At 45.0% G+C, this 21,732-nt stretch overlaps 1 protein-coding gene across 3 annotated transcripts in view; it reads right to left on the reverse strand.

The window, feature by feature from the left end:
* srgap1b (SLIT-ROBO Rho GTPase activating protein 1b) overlaps nt 1–21,732 on the reverse strand; it is a 44,131-nt gene that overhangs the window by 18,076 nt on the left and 4,323 nt on the right. For all 3 annotated transcript variants that reach the window (XM_062528179.1, XM_062528180.1, XM_062528178.1), the window contains exons 2-4: nt 5,772–5,967; nt 2,779–2,941; nt 1,722–1,784 (exon numbers count right to left, since the gene is read on the reverse strand). In XM_062528179.1, the coding sequence (XP_062384163.1) occupies nt 1,722–1,784; nt 2,779–2,941; nt 5,772–5,967 (422 nt within the window). The remainder of the gene's footprint in view (nt 1–1,721; nt 1,785–2,778; nt 2,942–5,771; nt 5,968–21,732) is intronic.

Consider the following 21,732-nt stretch of genomic DNA (forward strand, 5'->3'; position numbering starts at 1 on the left):
GGGGCTGTTTTTTTAATCCAGATTAATTAGTGTGTGTGTCTGTGTGTGTGTGTGTGTGTGTGTGTGTGTGTGTGTGTGTGGGGTTGGGGGTTGGGGGTTGGGGGTCTGTGTGTGGGTGAGTGTGGCACATGAGAAGAATCAATTCAATGCAAAACTGTAAGTTCATTAGCAGGACTGGGAGAGCATCCAACAAAATTGCCCTGTGTACAAAATTCAACATTCATCCAAATAACCAATAAGTAAGGAGGAATTAGGCAGATATTTTTTACCAAGTCTCTCTCTCTAACACACACACACACACACACACACACACACACACACACCTACACACACACACACACACACACTCTAACACGACACAAACCCGCAATCAGAAAAATCCATGAAACCCTTCAGTTAAACAGCATCAAAACAAACTAAATGCAAAACTGATGAAAACTAATCATGTATCTCCAGTACAGATTAGCACAGAATATATGAAAAATTATTTGGGACAGATGTTAAAATGAATGTTATTTGATCAAAAACATGAGAAAGTGCTTATTTATTGTAAGAAAAACAAAACAGCTCATGACACAGATTTGAGGCAACAACTGCCCTTCATCAAGGGCGCATTCAAATGGCAAGGCAAGACTACTGTATGTCAATACTACATGAAACTCTCTGATTCACACAGAAAAGTCAGAAATACACAAAAACCCTTTTCACACAATACACAGTCAACTCTCCTGCAAATGGACATAGTCTGGCATCATGCCAGACACCATGAGTAAGGAGAATGTCCACACATGTAACACTGCAGGTTTGTTGTTTTGGCATTGCAAAAATGTACAGTAGCATCCTGAACTGAATAAAAGTGTGTGTGTGTGTGTGTATGTGTGTGTGTGTGTTACAAAGAACAATGCTGCAACAAACTGAATCAGCAGAGTTGCCACCACATTAAAGAAGTCAATGCACACACACACACACACACACACACACACACACACACCGCCTGCCGCCATGAAAGCGAGATCTTTCTAGTGCATTCTGTGGACTCCCCTAAACAGAACCAGATCTCGCTTTGTCATGGGTCCTGGAGCCCGAGGCCTGGGTGAAAGGGCAACATCAGGACACAGCATCCCCTCAACATCAATGGCAGACAGCGTGAAGCAAAATGTAAGGGATTTATGGAGCCCATAAGCCCAGACCATTCATCTCCACTACACACGGACACTTTAACAGAGCTGTATAATCATGGTGATGGGGTTGTCAGAGAGAGAGAGAGAGAGAGAGAGAGAGAGAGAGAGAGAGAGAGAGAGGGTGAGAGAGAGAGAGAGAGAGAGAGAGAGAGAGAGAGAGAGAGAGAGAGTGTGAGTGAGTGAGTGAGTGAGTGTGTGTGTGTGTGTGTGTGTGTGTGTGTGTGAGAGAGAGAATGGTATAGAGAGGCAAATAAGGAGAAAGAGGGAGAGACGGAGAAAGAAAAAGAATAGAAAACAGAAAGAAAGATGAGAAAGAGAGAGAGAACGGAGAATGGGGGAGAGGGGGGAAAGAAAGGAAAAAGGAAAGAAAAAAGAAAGAAAAAGAGAAAGAGACAAGTCATAAAGAGTGATGAGCGGTGAATGAAGCCAGACACAAACATCAAGGAAGACAGACACACGGAATGATTAAGAGCGTTTCGTGATTAACAAAAGGGGCTCGGGAGTGACACAGCACTGGAGGACCAGCGAGCTGTAACTCACCGTGTAGAGCTCATTGAGAACCTTCATCAGGTCCTCCTGCAGCTGGAAGATGATCTCTTTACTCTGAGGGAGAGAGAGAGAGAGAGAGAGAGAGAGAGAGAGAGAGAGAGAGAGAGAGAGAGAGAGAGAGAGAGAAAGATGGATAGATCAATAGCCAGAGAGATAGAGAAAGGGCAGAAAGACAAATGGAGGAGGGGATGGAGAGAGATTGAGAGGGGAGGTAGAGGGAACAAATACAGCTGTTAGGGAGAGAGCAAAGGAGTGAAACTGTATTACATAAAGCTATTGCCTCTGGTAGCGCAGTCAAACGTTTCATAAACGCTAATCAAATGGCTTGGCACTGACGAATCCTCGGAGATCCCCACACTGTCATTTATAACGAATTCTCAACTAGGCGCCATCACCATGGAAACGGACAAGAATGCGAGTGTGCATCCCTATGCTCCTGGCACATGCGCGCACGCACACACACACACTAACACACACACACACACACCAACACACACACCAGCAAGGGTGTGAGAGAGGGTGTGAAGCTTTATTAACGCCAAGTTACTGAGCAGGCTTCAGTATAGCAAGCAGACATTCTCACTTTCTTCCTTGTTCTTCCCATCTCTCTCTCTCTCTCTCTCTCTCTCTCTCTCTCTCCAGGAGCTGGTGTTTGAACTGAATGTTTGACCTTTCCCTAAATGTGTGTGTCAATTGTGGAAGAGAATGAGAGTGTGTGTGTGTGTGTGTGTGTGTGTGTGCTTGCGTGCGTGCACGTGTGTGTGTGTGTGTGTGTGTGTGTGTGTGTGTGTGTGTGTGTGTGAGTGTGCGTGCACGCGCACATGTCCATGTGTGTGTGTGTGTGTGTGTGCTTGGAAAAGGTTTTGGCAGCGCAGATTAGAACAAGAACTCCATCATGAATAAAACAACACAAGGGAACACATAAATAATACACTCCATGGCCAACACACACATTTTGCAAACGTGTACTGAAGTTATACAAATATATGGATGAGCCTGTGTGTGTGTGTGTGTGTGTGTGTGTGTGTGTGTGTGTGTGTGTGTGTACCTTCTTGAGCAGTCGTGTAGTGTCTTCACTAATGTGAGCGAAGCGTGTTATGACGTTGTTCAGGTAGAGGTCGCTCAGTGTGGCATGGTCTTTGCTCTCGCGGCGAACCTCATTCAGGAGCAGGTACCAACAGTTCACCGGAGACAGAAGGTTCTGGTCTTTCCTGAAAAGAGCAACACACAACATGCATGGGGACCTCTGTTGGAGTGTGTGTGTGTGTGTGTGTGTTACAAATCCAATACAAAAGAATAAGATTCCACACAGGGATGTAAAATTCTACTTTTATGAGTACGATATTTGCATACATTTTTTGTTTGTGTTTTAAATGTTTACAAGCAGGTTCTGTATCTTCATTCATCTGCACAAAACACAAAACACATATAATCCCATACACAATCATAAACACAGGCAAGCAGACCCCAACATACACACACACACACATCCTGAAATGCACACACACGCTCACATACATGACGCATGTTCATCCGTAAAGCAGCTGGCTTGCAGCTGGAGCTACCCGTAGTCATCACCATCGTCATCACCATTTTGACCATCATCGCTCTAAGCATCACTAGCTGGGATCTCCCCCGTAAAACCATAACCGTAAACCATCGCACATGGAGCTGCTGTGTGGCAATCCTGCGTGCATTAGAATGGCAGTCTAACCAAGGGAACCAGCAAAGCATGGAACACCCACAGGACTCAACCCCCCTCTAGGGACACAGAGAAGGGGACTTGAGGTCAGCCACTATCCAACACACTGGGAGGGATGGAGGGAGGGAGGGAGGGAAAAAGGGAGGGAGGGAGGGAGAAAGGGGGGAGGAAGAATGGGGGAGGGAGAGCGATAGAAAGAGAGGATGAGGATGAGATAAAACACAGAGAGGTGGATTGTATGAGTGATGGACGGAGAGATGTGGAGAGACATGAGGAGATGGGTCAGATATATACGTCTGGGCCTCTGACAGATCATCTCTTGGCTATTGACCTTAGCATGACAGCTTTATCTTTCCCCACACGTTCCATGGTGTCAGCTGACAGGTTACACTGTATGTTGTAGAGAGTGGTGAATGGTTATTGAAGCAAGTAGCAAATGGCTGTTGAGGTGGTAAGTGGTGTAGGCGCACAGCCTTTACTGCACCCGAACGCATATAACCCATAGACAATATATCACTCTTTTTTAAGAAAAGAATCCACGTGATCAGGGGTGTTTTACTGAACCTGTCATTCAATAACTACCATAGTAAAATGATAGACAATCTCTTTCAACACTCTCGCTCCAGGCAGTCATTGTGGTTGCACAATGACAAGTTCCAAAAATTAAATCCAGATATGTATAATTAGATACAGTATGTTGCAGCTTGGTTTGAACAAACCCTTCTTCTCTATAGACAACTTAACATAAAACATCTTTATTTATTGATTTTTTGCGAATAAATGAAATTTAATTTCACAGAAAGCTCAACTAATGATGATGGTGGTGGTGGTGGTGTGGTGGCGATGAGGTTTATGATAATGAAGATGGCAGATGAGATGTCGCCTGAGCGTTGTAAACTGGAGAAGATTCAGCAGGCACATACAGGGGCTGCTCTGCGAGGACCCCCTGAATCACACTGCACCCCAAGCACGAAACCCTGCAGTGTGTGATGGGGAGAAATGTGTGAAGATGTCTGTCGTTCATTCTGCTTTCTCTCTCTCTCTCTCTCCCTCTCTCTCGCTTTCTTTCTCCCCCTCACTCATCCTCTCGTTCACAGCAGAATTTAATCTACATTAATGAGAAAAACACACACACATGGTGCCGGGAGAATAGGACACTTCAAACAAACACACGCACGCACGCACGCACGCACACACACACACACACACAGAGACAGGGAGACAGGAAGAGAGAGAGGGAGAGAAAGAGAGAGGTTCCTCTGCAAAAAGGAGCCTTGGTCTTCTCTCTCTCTTGCTCTCTCTCTCTCTCACCCTCACTCAAATACACACACACACTTGATTTCTCAGCCATGAACTGTGAGAAAGGCATTGTGGGTAATACATTCAAGACATCGTCCTTCTCATATCCTAGCAAACCTCAGCGGAACAAAAGAGTGAGAAAAAGAGAAAGAGAGAAGAGAGAGAGGGAGAGAGAGAGAAAAAAGAGAGGGAACCATGAAGAGGGAATGGTGCAGAGAAGGAGAGATACGGAGGAGGAGAACATGTGTGTGTGAGCTAGGAGATCTGTGAGAGTGCACACAATAGAAGTGTGTGTGTGTGTGTGTGTGTGTGTGTGTGTGTGTGTGTGAGAAGAAAGAAAGTCCAAGATGGGGGGAGAGAGAGAGCACACAGGAAGAAATAAGATGGGCTAAGAGGGCAAGGGAGAGAGGAGAGAGGGATTCAATGAGAAACTGCAAGAAAAAGACAGAGGCATGGAAGAAAGAGAGAGGAAAAGAGGGATTCAGTGGAAGTGTGTGTGCATGAGACAGAGGGATGGAGGGATGAAGGAGGAGAAGAGAGGAGTCACAGAGGGGATGTCTATGCATCACATGACACCAGATGGGCAGAAAAAAGTGATACTTCTTATTACCAGCGGTCAGAATGAAATAGGCTTTAAATAATGTATGTCCTTATCTGTCTCTCTCTCCATCTCTGTCAGACTTTCACCCCTCTTCTCCAGACACAGCACACACCAACTTCTTTGCCCTCTTCTCTCTCTCTCTCTCTCTCTCTCTCTCTCTCTCTCTCTCTCTCTCTCTCTCTCTCTCTCTCTCTCTCTCTCTCTCTCTCTCTCTCTCTCACACACACACACACACGTCTGTCTTCTGTCTGCTTCTCAGACACATACACACACATCCAGGACAGACTGGGTCCTTCTTAGACAGACTGACAAAAAAAACACAGAAACATCTTCCATCTTTCTCCAAGCAGCCAGCCCGACAGACAGACTGATTGAATGAGTCACAAAAATAACACACACACACACAAACACACACACACACACACACACACACTCCTACTTGTATTGCTGGTGATCCTTGGTACTGCGTGTCTTGGCCATGAAGCGCTCGGCGAGCTTCTCTAAGTTGCGTGAGTACTCGCTCTCGATCTCCGACTTCTTCCGGAAGAAATCCTGCAGGTCCTGAAGTAGCTGTACCCGCATGTCCGTCTGCTGTTCCAGAACCTTCTGCTGCTCCACCAGCTGAGCCCGGATTTCTGCAAACACACATACACACACATTTTTTCACACATTTTTTATGTGCAATTTGCATGCATTCCAGACATGTTGGCAATTAAGCCATTTTCACAATGAGCACAGACAGCAGTGGTGTTGCTGCACATGGTGGTGCATGATAAAGTGGGCCTTCCAGCAACATAGCTATGTGACAAAACACACATGATAAAATGGGCCTTTCGGCAACATACAGTAGCTATGTGACAAAACACACATGATAAAAATGGGCCTTACAGCAACACAGAGCAGTTGTTTCAAATATGTTTATTGTGAAACATTTTCATTCAACATGGAAGTTGGCATGACATTTACATGTTTCTTTAAGAATGATCATAATAACAAAAAAACAGCAACAGACATCAAATGATAACAGAAACAGTGACACAGAGATGTGACAAAACACAATTTGCTGCACATCATCATACTGTACATGTTGTTTGTAACACTGTTTGTATGGCTAGGTTTTAAAACTCCCCAGAATGTTACATTACAGACATAGACAATAGACATTGTTTCCCATATCTGACCAATGGCCATACTGACTGCTACGTGAGGGTTTACATTTTTTGTCTTACAATTAAATTGCCTGAAGTTGGCAAGCTGCTCTTAGACGAGAATCACACTGAAAAGTGGTGGTGGCAATTTGGCAAAGCATAATACAATGCTCAGACCATAATAATTCTGCAAATTGAAACAAGTTCTATCTCATTGCTAAGTGATGTCGATTTCTACAATGAAAAAAAAAAAAAACACCCCATCCGACTCTTACTGCTTTGACTGGTCAGAATGCCTGAAATGTCTCTAGGATATAATACATTCACACTGATGAGCTTTGTGTGACTCTCCTCAAGTTGATCCAAGTTCAGCGGTTAGCTCCCATAGCGTAATGCTAGTAAAGCCATCAGTTCCATTGGTGAACCACCGCAAACAACAGAAAATCTGCTGCTAACAATCACTTCAAGGCCCAAGTCCTGACCTTGATTCTGTTAATGTCTCACAGATAGTGCCCAGGGTTATTGCATCTATTTGATAGGACTCATGGACATATTACCTGATTGCCAAATTCATGACTTAAATAATCTCAATTTTGTGTACTGTGGTAGGTAAGTTGTGCATGTGACTTAATACGCATGTATTGCTTTAATACAGGCAATTATGGAAGGGAGCACAAACGCACATGCACACACAGACATTTTCCTCCAATAAAGTATGTAAAAGTATTTATTAGATGATTTCTTATTAACATCCTGCAATATAATAATCAAGACATGATATATCAATAACAACAGTAACAACAATAAGGAAATGCAATGTATTTCAGTTGAAGGCTGAAAGGTTGAAGGGAAGTTGCTGTAGCACACTCCTTAGCTGTCCACATGTGGGCCGTCGTATGTGGGCTGTCATCTCGCATCTCGCATCCTGCGCTCTACTTGTCTACATCTGACGAGGCCAACCAGCCTGGAGCATTAAGAAAATATGAGATATTACACATTCATTTAATGCAATTCTTACTCTTTCATCATTTTAAAATAGTTTAATAATTGCATGTTTTTCTTGTTACAGAGCCAATTGCATGCTACGTTAGGCCAATGATGAGGGATATTTTAATAAATATTAGCCACCGCTTCCTCTAAAGGTGTTTGAGTGATCGTGTGCTTGGTCAAGCCAAGTCATGCCCCGCTCTCACCCTTTCCTTGAAGGCTGATGACCTCTGTTTCTCCATGGTCAAGGCCCCATTCAGGTGGGACATGGTCACTGAAGCCTCAAGCCACAACAACACTTATGTCAAACAGGCCTAGGCCTTTGACACTCACTCATTTTGTCAATGTCAATCTTGATTTATTTCTAAAGCACAATAATATTATAACAACTAAAATATTACACATGACCTAAATGCTGCAACACTACACATTGCAATAACTAAGTTGTCACAATAAATGTATGCAGAATAGATAATGACCTTTACTTACAATGCATGAGGGGCAAGCTGCACAGGACAGTAGCATCTTGTTTGGTCATTTCCCACCATCTGCCCATAGACCACGACCCAGTCTGACAGAAAAGGTTGGAAAAAGGTTATTAGTGGACATGAATTATCAGTTTATAGTCTATGCTGTTCAATTAAAAAGGTTAACTGTGGGTATTAACTAGCAGAGGTCAATGCAGTCTGTGTTCTTACTTGTAGGTAGAAGTAGAGGTAGAAGTACTTGCTGGTCCATCAGCCTGACGATCCAGTTCACCAGCTGGAAGATCCTCTCCAGCCTGTTTGTCCTCAATGTTTACCTTCTTATTGACAGAATCAGCAGGCTGAAGATCTTCTCTGGCCTCAAGTCTCCTACATGTTTGCCTTTTAACTTCATTGATCTCAATTTTCCTACTACTACTGGGGTACCGATTTTCAACATGCAGGCTTCCATGAAAGACTGATCAACACCTTGGAAAATGATGCTAAGCAGTATCCAGTTTGTCAGAAAGTGATGGGAAGGGTCAGAGTATACCTAAGTTATGTACCAGACATTATTGCCGAACTGTGGCAGTAATGGAGACGCCATTCTCCTCAATAAGCCAGTGTACCATCAAAATGGGTCTGAAGCTAGCCTGGCACGCCCTCCCAGTGACGCAACGCCTTCAGGCTTTTGCTGCTGGTCTGGTCAACTGCTCATTGAGAAGGATTTCTGAGTTCCCGAAATCTGCGGAACTGCCCCCTTTGGTCGAGAACCAATCAACTTTGAGCAGCTCCAACGGCTCTGGGTAGGGGCGTGTTCAAGGCAGCGGAAAGAGTGTTGTTATTGGTTTAAACTCGGCAATCCGCTTTCTGACATCTACCAGTAGCAAATCGAGGCACTTAAAGGAGGCGGGTCAACCAGCGCTGGCAAGAAACCGTGTTAGCACAGGCTGTTGGTCAGACTAAAGTCTCGCAGAGCCTTTGAAAGTCGATGGTAATCAGGCTAGTCTGAAGCAGTTATAGTATTTCAAGATACACAGGGTTTCTTTATCATTTCTTTCTTCTAATTAAACTAAACCAGTATTTTCAAATGCTTTAACATTTTGAGAGATTATATCCACCAAAGGAAAGATGGCTGTACAAGAAACATTAAGTACCACTGATAGCCTCGTCTACATGGATGGCAGGAAGACCAACACATCCTCACACTCAACGTTTGAATCATATGTGGGCTTTAAATTAGAAAAGATTCCACAAAAGACATGCACACATCAGCCTAGCACCCACACCCAGAGGGACTTCCATCTCAGAGTTGCCAGCAGGGACACACAGACAGACACACTAGAAAACAGCTGAAATACACAGAAATGCATATGAAGCACACACTCTCTCTCTCTTTCTCTTTCTCTCTCTCTCACTCTCTCTCTCTCTCTCTCACACACACACACACACACACACACACTCACAGGGACTCCAGGCTTAGAGGACTTCCTGAGGATGCGCACATTCATCTGTCAGTGCAATCGCTCCCACAGGAGACGAAGCTCCGCACGATGAACTCCCACTCCACCGACAGCGAGGCTTTACGAGCACGCGGGGACCCATAGCACACTTAACTTGAGACAACACGACTAGCAGGCCTGCAGCAGCCAGTGGTATGATCTCCATTATATATAGGGATCTCGGGATTGACACAAAGGGCAACTGTCAACTATCAAGAAGCTAGTTACAAGTTAATCAATCTATCAGTAGCTACCTCTTTTTATGTTAATATGAGAGTTCAGAGGCCCATTCAAATTCACAAACATTTGCGAACACTTGCAGACAGCTTGTAGAAGTAGGTCCCCGTAAACACACAGGGGAGCTCAATGATGGGTTACTGGAATGTTTTCACAAAATCATTCAAATTGAATTGTTCTGAAAAAAAACAAAAACATTTACAAATGTTTATCTCTGTTCACAAAATTTGAAAACACCTCAGGTGATCCCTAATGGAGCTTGATATCTGTCGCTCGATGCCAGCCAGCACCAGGGGTGCCTCTCAACATCTCTCCTCGATCCTCCAGGCTCGTTCCCACTGATCTATAACCAACACTGGATAGACTATCCCATTGTTGCCACCATGGAGGTATCATAAGAACTGGAGAAAGTGAACAAGTCCCGCCCCCATTCATTTCAATGGGAATGCTAGGCTAGTGAAAAATGCCAAAATTGAACGATTTTTTCAGGCTTCAACATGGCGTTTCAAGGGGCTTGTTTCCGGTGCCGTTTTGCTTAGCCAATTAAGTGGCAGGTCACTGATTGACGTAAGGTACAGAAGGAGAGCTCGTGCCCACACTAAGCTCGTGCATGAGCTGAGAGTGGAACAGCCACCAATCAGCATCTGATCAGCATGAGGACAAACGGCACCGGACATGACGTATTTCTGGAAAATGGCGACGAGGAAGTGCCTTACTAATCGGCGAAGCTAATCAGTCAAATCCTGACCCCCTGGTTGCCGCCCCATCATTCTTTATGTAAATCAGAGAGGACGAGGACTGAGGAAGGAAGGGAGGATGTATAAAAGACGAATGAGAGGCACCCCAGGTCATGAGTCCAGCCACGAGTCGTGATCAACCGTCTGCTCTCACTGAACTCTACAGCTCCTCCAGGGGACACAATCTGTTTGACAATCTGATTCGACAAGCACAGCCACACCTCCCGTGTCCATACTGTGGTCAAATTATAATTAATTACACTTTCAAATAAAGAGGCTCTTAAATGTCGGTTACAGCCACAAAGGGCCTTTACAGCCTCCATAACCGGCGTCCGCCACATGTGGCACACTTTTGCAGTGTGTGTTGCTCCCCTCTGCCTTTGGAAATCATAGACATATTTGTTTGAATCATTTTTCAGTGTACCATAAGTGAATGCATTTAATTGCATGCTTCACACATAGAGTATGAAGATACGTGTTTTCAGTTTACATTTTGAATTATGACTTATCCACAAAACAGCAAGCATTAAGTGATTTCTGTTCACCAAAACTCAGTAGACCTATGCTTATGTGGCCAATCACAGGATCGCAACTCGATCGGTGGCTCTCAAACACTCCTCGATCCTCGATGCTCGATCCTCGAGGGGCATTCCCACTGATCTATAACAAACACTGGATAGACTATCCCATTGTTGCCGCCCCATCATTCTCTATCTAGATCAGTGAGGACGAGGATCGAGGAAGGAAGGGACAGTGTATAAAACACCTAATGAGAGGCACCCCATGCATTTAGGCTTGTACTGTAGATAGGGTCAAGACGATCTGCTGAAGTTCAAACCGAGCAACAGAATAGCGAAGGAAGTGCTAGACGTCTAGAGTCTGTGTGTTTCAGAGACTGTTCTACTGATCTACTGGGATTTGCATGCACAACCACCTCTAGGGTTTACAGAAAATGGCCCAAAAAAGAAAACATATCAAGTGAGCGGCAGTTCTGTGGGCGAAAATGCCTTGTGGATGTGATGCCAGAGTCAGACACAAGAGACAGAAGTTTGAAGTCAGAGGAGAATGGACAGACTGGTTCAAACTGATAGAAAGGCAACAGTAACTCAAATAACCACTGATTACAACCAAGGCATTCAGAAGAGCATCTCTGAATGCACAACACGAAGAACCTCGAAACAGAAGACCACTCCTGTCAGCTAAGGGCAGAAATCTGAGGCTACAAATTGCACAGGCTCACCAAAATTGCACAGAAGATTGTGAAAATGTTGCCATGTCTGACGAGTCTTGATTTCTGCTGCCACTTTCGGATGGCAGGGTCAGAATTTGGTGTAAACAACATGAAATCCCGGATCCATTCTGCCTTGTATCAATGGTTGAGGCTGCTGGTAGCGGTGGAATGGTGTGGGTGATTTTCTTGGCACACTTTGGACCCATAAGTACCAATCTGAGCATCATTTAAATGCCACAGCCTACCTCAATATTGTTTCTCACCATATCCATCCCTTTATGACCACAGTGTACCCATCTTCTGATGGCTACTTACAGCAGGATAATGCACCATGTCACAAAGCTCCATATAGTAGCTTTGGGATGCAGTGGAATGGGAGATCCACATCATGGAGGTACAGTTGACAAAAATGCAGTAACTGTGTGATGCTTAGAAAAAACTCTGAGGAATATTCCAGCACTTCGCTGAATCTCTATGCCACAAAGAATCACAACAGTTCTGAAGACAAAGGGGTGTCCAACCCGGCACTAGCAAGTTGTACCTATGAAGTGGCCAGTTAAATTATATTTTTATATTTAAATTATATTTTTTATCAAACTTTTTTGCATATAATTGTATTATTAAGCACATGTATCTGTATTCCTATCTGTTTCCAGGGTCTTTCTACATTTGGAGTACTGTTGTAGAGTAGTTGAGTGGTGCAGGAGAAATCAGGCTGAGGCAACAGGTAAGATGGCCCAAGGGTACTATTTATTATGCAGTCCCCCAGTCCCGTTCCAACATCCCATCACACCCGACGTGATGAAAGTGAGAGTGACAGCTGACATAGATACATGAACAAAATCAAACGGTCTAAAATGGCACCAATATACAGTACAAAAACAGGACAGTAGGGCTCAAAGTAGCCTGCTTAATGTGAAAGCTATGTATAAGAGAAACCATTCTCCAGAAATCAAAGATCAATACAAAAGCGCATAAAAGTGTATAAATGGACATTCACTCAATGACACAAACATTAATAATTACTGTGAACAACTCAAGACATGATCATGATCATAGATTGATAATGCAAATGAGGTCATAAATATGATGTGCAGTCTAGAGCAGCACATCGCCACAAGTACCAGCAACTAAACGCTACATCAGAACTAGGTACCAAATCACCTCCCTCAATTTCACATTTGCTGTTGTTATTTTTGTTACATCATCCGTCATTGCTGTGGTCAAGGTTAACAATTCACTCTGCACAAACTGGCTGAAGAACACCCTTGATATAACATCCCACTGGGTACACAGTAGAATGGCATTTTGTCTGTTCTTACAGAAACGGTCAAAGCTACTAGAACTTTTTCTTCTAACTTGACTTTTAGTCTAGTTTAGAAAGTTATATTACGTGACATATTCAGATACGTTCAGATATGCCAATGTGGAGCAATGGAAAGTACAAATGGAATTTTAGAAGCATACAAACATACACACAAATACACAGAAAAACATACATTTGATACAAATGGGACCACCTTAAAGTGGTGGGCCACCTTAAGGATCACATTTGACACCTGCTGGGAGAACTCGCTCATCTGAAGCAGTGACAGAAAGAAATGCACATACTGCCTTGAACCCGAACAAGGGATGCCCAATTGTGTGTGTGTGTGTGTGTGTGTGTGTGTATGTGTAAGGAAGAGAGAGGGATGAAGAGAGAGGGATGAGAGAGAGAGAGAGAGAGGAGTGTGGGTGTACACACACAGATCCACACTTCATATTCCCACTCACCTCTACACCAACCACCACATGCTGCAGTTGCCAAGACAACAGGTCATGGAGTGGAGTGTCCTGTAGGGATTTGCGCATGCGTCAGTCTGTGTGTGTGTGTGTGTGTGTGTGAGAGTGAGAGAGAGACAGTACTAGAGAGGATCATTGAGCATTCTTCTCTCCTCTCCCTGCTTTTCTTCATCTCAGCCTCTCTCTCTCTCTCTCCCTCTCTCTCCCTCTCTCATTCTTATTATCGCTCTCCAGGCAAGCCACCAAACGACACACACATCTCTCAACATGAGCTAGCTTGTGTGTGCAGGCATATGTGAGTGTGAGTGTGTATGTGTGTGTGTGTGTGTGTGTGTGTGTGTTGTAAAATGTTTGTGCTTTGTGTGGGGGGCAAAGAGTAGATTGAGGACACCCATCCTATAGCCCTTGTCTGTCAATGTGTGTGTACATGTGTGTGTGCCTGCATGTGTGTGTGTGTTTGTGCGAGGTTGTGTGTGTGTAGCTCTGTCTATCTATCTATCAATCTCCTCTTAATTATCTATCTCAAAGGAGTCACCTTGGTCACAGTCTATCCTGCTTAATGCTCAAACATTGGGTGGAATCACAATGCAGAGCACACATGCACACAGAGAGAGAGAGAGAGAGAGAGAGAGAGAGAGAGAGAGAGAGAGAGAGAGGGAGAGAGACAGAGAGAGAGAGAGAGAGAGAGAGAGACACACACACACACAATCGAGCAGCACAGCATGTAATCTGCAGTCCTGAGGGGTTCGGGCCAAGACGAATCTGCCAGGGAGGAGGAGTGAAAAATCACCTCCATGCTTGCCGCCCAGCTGGTGCGGAGCCACGGTGCCGCCTGTGCCACGCAAGGTGCCAGGCTCCCTCACTCGATCCCTCGCTCCCTCTCTCTCTCTGCATCTCCATCTTTCACCATCTCTCTTTCTCTCTTATTCTCTCACTCCCTCTCTCTTCCCCATCTCCCAGCTGCTCTCTTTCTCTCTCTCTCCCTCTCCCTCTCTCTCTCTCTCTCCTTACTTGCTACAGTAAGTGCTAATGAGCACTTCCTCACGGCTATGGGCTCTCTGCTAGGATGGCAGCCCATTAACGATGCAATCCAAAGGAAATATTTTTAACTCGTGTGACACACACACACACACAGGACGGGTCCAGAGCGAATCGTGATGCCAGCGAGGTCTGGGCGGTCCCCCTTGTTTGGGGCGAGCCAGGAGAGAGTGCTCTAGTTTCCCTGGAAATCTGCAGGGAGAGAGAGGAGCCTCCGCCCCAACACCGCGCATGATTAACAGGCTGGAACACTTCAGCGCCCCCCCCCCCCCGCCCCCCCTGCTTAAAAGTGGAACCCCCATATCTATCCCATAAAGAGGGGAAGTCATAGCCAGTTTGGGATATGATTGAATACATTTGTAGCTTGTGTGTCAAAAAGACAGATCCTTCTGCTAAGCTGCATGGTGGCATGGGGTATAACATATGCATTACTGCGGTCTCTGCAAATGGAAATAGATACTGATCTTACTGAGAATCAATATTCCCTGGAGCAGTCTGCCGCAAAGGCATTTCATAAAAATGATACAGCTAACGCAAGAAAAACCAGTGAAAAAAACATTCACACCAGAGTAACAATCAACAGCCAATGTCTTAAAAATGAGTGACACACCCTTCCAATAAGGCTGATCAAAATTGGTTTTCTGTGGGAAAAAAAGCAGGGTGGTCTGACATCCATTAAATTAACAGTGCTAATTACTTCTAGGACTGGGTTCCCTGGAGAGGGATTAGCGCTAATGCTAAGCTAAATGCTTCTTAAAGGAGAACCACTGTTCACTGTGTTACTTAGTCCAGGACTACTACATTACTGCTAACAACCAGCCCTGCAGCCTTCTCCTTGGAGTGAAACACCCAAGGATTCAGGCAGAGGATCCTGATTGGTCAGAGCAAAGACATGTCAGAAGCTCACTGGAGGAAGGGCAAGGATATGAGCTGTCAATCAGACGAGGAAACCACCCATTTGTTTCCTCTGAAAAGCAGCTGCTGCCATTTTTTTTAAGCCAAGGTGGCTTTCAAGGTCGCCTGCGAGGCAGCCGTCTGTGAACTTTACACCCCTGACCTGCGGATGATGCGTCTCGCTCAAGTCTGATGCTGGGTTGCCATGGAGACCGCGCTTCTGCTGATAACCCTGAGATGAGGAGGGAAAAAAAATCTTGTACACACAGAGGAGAGAGAGAGAGAGAGAGAGACTGTGTAGAAATCATGCTTTGTACATCAAACAGGCAAAAGCGTGCCTGCGCGAGCGAACACACACACACACACACACACACACACACACACACACACACACACACACACACAATACAGTGAGTAGGAGGCATTCGCCTGTGTGTATGTGAGTGTGTGTCTCTCTCTCTCTCTTTCTCTTTCTCTCTCTCTCTGTGTGTGTGTGTGTGTGTGTGTGTTTAAATTCAATGGGTGGACCAAGGAATCGGAGCTTGTGTGCTTTGAACATCAATGTCATGTGGTAAAGCCATTGCCTGGTTAAATGTGAGTGTATTAGTGAGTTTCTCTCCCACTCGCTGTGTGTGTGTGTGAGAGAGAGAGAGAGAAAGAAAGAAAAAAAGAAAGAAAGATAGAAAGAGAGAAAGCGAGAGGAGGGGAGGGAGAGAGAGAGCAGACATTTCTTGGCCAGGCTGTGACTAATCACACAGACTTTGTTAAATTTAGGAAATTTAATTCTCATTACAGTGTGTGTGTGTGTGTGTGTGATCTAATGGGGTCAGTGTGCAAGTTCTAGGCTTGCCTTTCACATATACAACTCTCTTTCCCAACACACACGCGCATGCACACACACAGTCATGAAAATGTAATTTCCCGTAGTTAACAGATTGAGTGTGATTAACGATGACCTAGCTTCACCTTTTCAACACACACACACACACACGCACACTCTTTACCCAATCACTAACTAAAGCAGATATCTCTGAAAGAAAAGAACATCATCTGTGTGTGTGTGTGTGTGTTCTGTTCAGCACATGATGTATGGTTCCATCTATATTTAGGTGTTGCTGAGAGTGGGAGCCCTGGTATCTCACACCTCCTGCGAGATGAGGCCAGCTGTCTGCAGACTGAGCCTGGTACAGTGTTCCGTCCTGTTCTCTCCACTCCGTTCTCCACTCTGTTCCGCTGTTCTGCAGACTGAGCCTGGTACAGTGTCCCGTCCCGTTCTCTCCACTCCGTTCTCCACTCTGTTCCGCTGTTCTGCAGACTGAGCCTGGTACAGTGTCCCGTCCCGTTCTCTCCACTCCGTTCAGTGCTCTGTTCCACTGTTCTGCAGAGCCTGGTACAGTGTTCCGTCCCGTTCTCTCCACTCCGTTCAGTGCTCTGTTCCACTGTTCTGCAGAGCCTGGTACAGTGTTCCGTCCCATTCTCTCCACTCCGTTCAGTGCTCTGTTCCACTGTTCTGCAATGCCTGGTACAGTGTTCCGTCCCATTCTCTCCACTCCGTTCTCCACTCTGTTCCGCTGTTCTGCAGAGCCTGGTACAGTGTTCCGTCCCGTTCTCTCCACTACGTTCTCCACTCTGTTCCGCTGTTCTGCAGGGCCTGGTACAGTGTTCCGTCCCGTTCTCTCCACTCCGTTCTCCACTCTGTTCCGCTGTTCTGCAGAGCCTGGTACAGTGTTCCGTCCCATTCTCTCCACTCCGTTCTGGGCTCTGTTCCACTGTTCTGCAGAGCCTGGTACAGTGTTCCGTCCCGTTCTCTCCACTCCGTTCAGCGCTCTGTTCCACTGTTCTGCAGAGCCTGGTACAGTGTTCCGTCCCATTCTCTCCACTCCGTTCTGCACTGTGTTCTACTGTTCTGCAGAGCCTGGTACAGTGTTCCGTCCCATTCTCTCCACTCCGTTCTGCATTCTGTTCCACTGTTCTGCAGAGCCTGTTATGGTGTTCCGTTCCATTCTCTCCACTCCGTTCTCCGCTCTGTTCCACTGTTCTGCAGAGGTACAGTGTTCCGTCCCATTCTCTCCACTCTGTTCCGCTGTTCTGCAAAGCCTGGTACAGTGTTCCGTTCCATTCTCTACACTCTGTTCTCCGCTCTGTTCCACTGCTCTGCAGCAGGATGTGCGATTGTTTCTGTTGTGTAAGCAAAGCTGGCTCAGTGTCGGTTCTCTACAACCCTGTTCCTAATTAGAGGGAAAATGCTGCCATCCGTATCTTGCTAGCGCGAACACTTGCTTTTGAACAACAAGGGCTGATACAGTATCTGTGACCAGATGAGGATCGTGTCCCATTGCTAATGTAGTGGGGATGCACACTGGAGGTGTTGTGGGCCTAATTCAGTGAAACGCCAATGAAGGAAGGTACTGTACATGCTTTATAACGCAAGTGAAATGCTCTCGAAAGGCTGTTCGGTTGGTGATGTTTTTTGCCCTCAAATGTCGCTTTGTTGGTGAGTTTGTTTTTGATGGCAAATATGCTTGGCTGTTTAATTAACTAATCATTTCATTTTAATTGGTTAAGCAGATAGAAGCAAAGCAAATAAGAAAATGTATATAAAAAAAAAATATGCATCCTCCTTGAGTGCCTCAGATCGGTCTTAAAATGTTTTACTAAATCTGGAATCCCTGCGCCGAAGAGCACCAAAAAGGACGTACACCATGCAGCACTCCAAACAGACCTGTTTTTCTGACTAAGCTTGGTTGCTGATTGGCCCGCTGTGGGAAAATCCCCTCCCTATAGCACCAGGAATGTAACATCCTGTGTACATCAAGAAAAAAAATGTCCAATGATCTGAAGGATTCCTTTTGACAGGAAAAGGACTATTAGTGAAACGCTGCCCGTCACACACCGTTATCAGATTAAACATGGCCGCCCCCAAACGAATGGCCCATGACTCTAGTTAATTAATCGTGGATATAACAAGCGCCATAAATAATATATGAATTAAGGGCCGGCCGTGGTATCGTCTGGCCAAGAATAACCGCCATTAATGGGCTCCGCTGTCTTACATGAGTAGTATGTGCTGTGTGCTTCTCTTGCAGAGCACCTTAGGTTGTGGGGAGTGTACCATGATGCTTCACTTCATACAAGGGAAAAGAGACACTGCTAAAAACATGCCATCATTTCCCTGTAAGGCAAAAACGATAACCTACTATACGACCGACATGAGGATGAGTGTACGTTATAGAAACACTCTTTTCAATTCATAGAGCTTTATTGGCATGACTGTAAGTGTTATAATGTTGCCAAAGCAGTAATTACATCAAATAATTAGACATATATTAATAATAACAACATCTCTCTCTCTCCCTCACACACACACACACGCACACCTACTGTACTCAGACACACAGAATCACAAAACAGCACCACTCTCTTCTTTCAACTCTCTTCTTTATCAAGCACCTTTAAGACTACGAGCCCAATTTCACAACCATTCAAATCTTCTCAGAAACAAAACACTCCCACACACAGAGACACATATTCATTCACAGACACACCTACACCTAGACACACACAGACAACCCAAATATTTGCACAACAACAAGGAAAACATTGAACAGCCCCGCAGGGTGCATGTGTGTGTGTGAATGTGTGTGTTTTAAGTCAGTGCACAGCACTCTCTCCAGAGCACCACCCAGAAGCATTCTCTCCGTCTCATCCAGAGAGCTCGATATGTTTCATTGGTGCTCATGTTTGCAGACACCCGGCATTTCACCTTCATTTACACCAAATCGCGGCATTCCACTGGCCTAAAAGCATCTCCCGGCTTTTAAGACGATCTAATTACCTGCCACTTCACACATTCACACCGGGCTGAAAAGCATTCATCATTCTCATCTCCATCTTCGTCATACTTAGTAGGCCATCAAGGATGCTTTACGGGGGAGCTGACATCATGCTCTTACAAGTGCTGCTACTGAGAAGAAGAGACTCATTTTCCTTCTTCCATAAATTCAAACATCTTTGCGTTTCTTGAGACTACAGTATACAGTGGCTGTTGAACGACTGGGTGGCTGATTTGGTCCTAGTCTGGGCCATTTGCTGAGTCATCAGCTACGCGGGGAAAAGTTCGCTCTGATCAGACAGTGGGCGCGCTCACATGCGTAGTCGGAGCAGAGTTGCTGTGACCAGAAAGCTTGGCTCGCTCTGCCAAGCCCACATTCAGTGAGTTCATTGTGGTCTGGAACTGTTCCACTGGATTCCAACTGAGCTGTAACTGGAGCTAATGAGTGCTTATCCAAATGATACCAACAGGGGGAGGATCAGTCGATGGCTGATCTCGCGAACATGTTATACTGGCCAGACATTATACATTTAGTGTAATTTATTTATGCAATTATGTGGTGAATAATTAAACAAAAATACACAATATGTTCCGTTTTCTTCTCTAACCCTTTGTATTTGATTATAGTTGAGTTTTCTGTACACAAACTACATTTCATGAAGCATACTGTAGAACACACTAACCTCCCAATGTATCAACTGGATCAGTTGGGCTTGAAATATAAGCTTGGCCTCAAGAACATCACCCAGGTCAAAGGTCCTGGACTAAAAATAAACATCAATGGATTCCATTGGGCAAAGAAATGCACAGTCTTGGCTTAATCCATGGACAGGAAACAGTAATCTCTTTTTTCCCCTTCTGCATCCACTTGCACCTGAGCACACCACCACCACCACCACCACCACTACCATCACCATCACCATCACCTTCGCACCTCCATCCTGTTCTCTGACAGCCTTCTTCCTCACCTACACACACAGTCCCATGAGACGGACGCTACATCTCTCTCTGGTCTCTCACAGGTACAGCCTCATAGGTCCCTGCTGACGGCCGCTGCTTCACGCCTTTAGAATTATCCGTGCGCATCTGTAATGTCTGCTGCCACACAGGGAGGCACTCTCCATAAGCAAGGGGGTCCCTGGGTGTCTGAGACGCAACACTGTGAAATGAAAAGATCCAGACTGCCTTTCTATAGTCGTGCTCATTAAAAGGCACAAAAGGAGTCCTTTCCACTCGTTTGAGATTGGCGCCAATGTCAAAAAGCGTATCTGTTATCACGCACAACGTTTTCTGTGCAGTCATTGTTTTCGGCGAGAGAATCTCTCTCAGGCATCTCTACTCCTCTGATCAGACTGCAGATTTCCTTCAAATTCATTTACCCTCTGTAGGGCATCCGAGTAACCGAATGAAACCATATTCCCCATCGGACCCAGGCTTCATTTCTAAAGGCAATACAAGCTCTACCGGCGTGGATACCGGTGTACGAAGTAATATGTGATGATAGAGAGATTCATGTGTAAATTAATGTTATACAGAGGCTGATCTGAGAGGTGTAATATCAGCTGCTGTCCACAGGGAGGGAAAGTGTATGATGCTGTTGTCATGTTCTCTAAATGTAATATGGTATCTGGTTTTGGCTTGATGTTTTAGCTTGATGTTTTAGCTTCTAATCTAGCAGCCCGAACCGGATATGCATTTAAATCCTTAATGTTACATTCAGATTCATACGGAGGAGATGCTTTCATTCCAATCAACAGTGCAGATTTACATTTTTATCAGTATGTGTTCCCACTGGGGATTGAACCCGTGACCGTAAGCACCAGTCTACCAGTCAAACTACAGGAGCTCGATCAGGTCTGATATAGAACCTAGAAGAGTATAGCGTTCTCCAATTCTATATTCGAATAATGTACCATAAGGCTTCTAAAATTGATTCTGCTGTAGATGTGCTATCCATCTCTGTTCATACCAGATTGTGTTTACACCGAGGTGAGAAAGTTAACGCTAATTTCACTCACAAGAAAAATCGGTATGTTGCATTTAAATCCTTAAGCTCACACTCCAGTAATGGCTAACAATAAGCACTCCAAGTTCAATGGTGTGCTTCAGCACTTACAGTTCAGTGACTGCTAACAACACCTTCAATTCAATGATGGGCTCAGCCACTTGCAGCACAGAGCCCTGCTCCTCAACATGGCCTTCAGTCACTTGCAGCACACAGCCCTGTTGCTCCACATACATGGAGGCTGGAGAGGTCATTCTAACATCTTGGGATACACCATGACAGCAGTACTTTACCTTAAGACCTTCCAGCAATACGATGTCACTGTTTTATTTCAAAATAATAGCTTCAAACTCATGCCATACTGATACCACACTGACATTACGATACAGAGAACAGAGTCTCTGAGCGAGCCGATCTACCATGCCTGATACTGCACTGTTACACTGTTGCAGATAAGAAAAGGTAAAAATCCACACACACCGGAGAGCTCCCAACACAGTTCCTTTTTATTTTTCAGTTACGTTTCAGTTTCAGGCCCTAACA

The sequence above is a fragment of the Sardina pilchardus genome, chromosome 23 (assembly GCF_963854185.1).
Source record: "Sardina pilchardus chromosome 23, fSarPil1.1, whole genome shotgun sequence".
NCBI lineage: Eukaryota > Metazoa > Chordata > Actinopteri > Clupeiformes > Clupeidae > Sardina > Sardina pilchardus.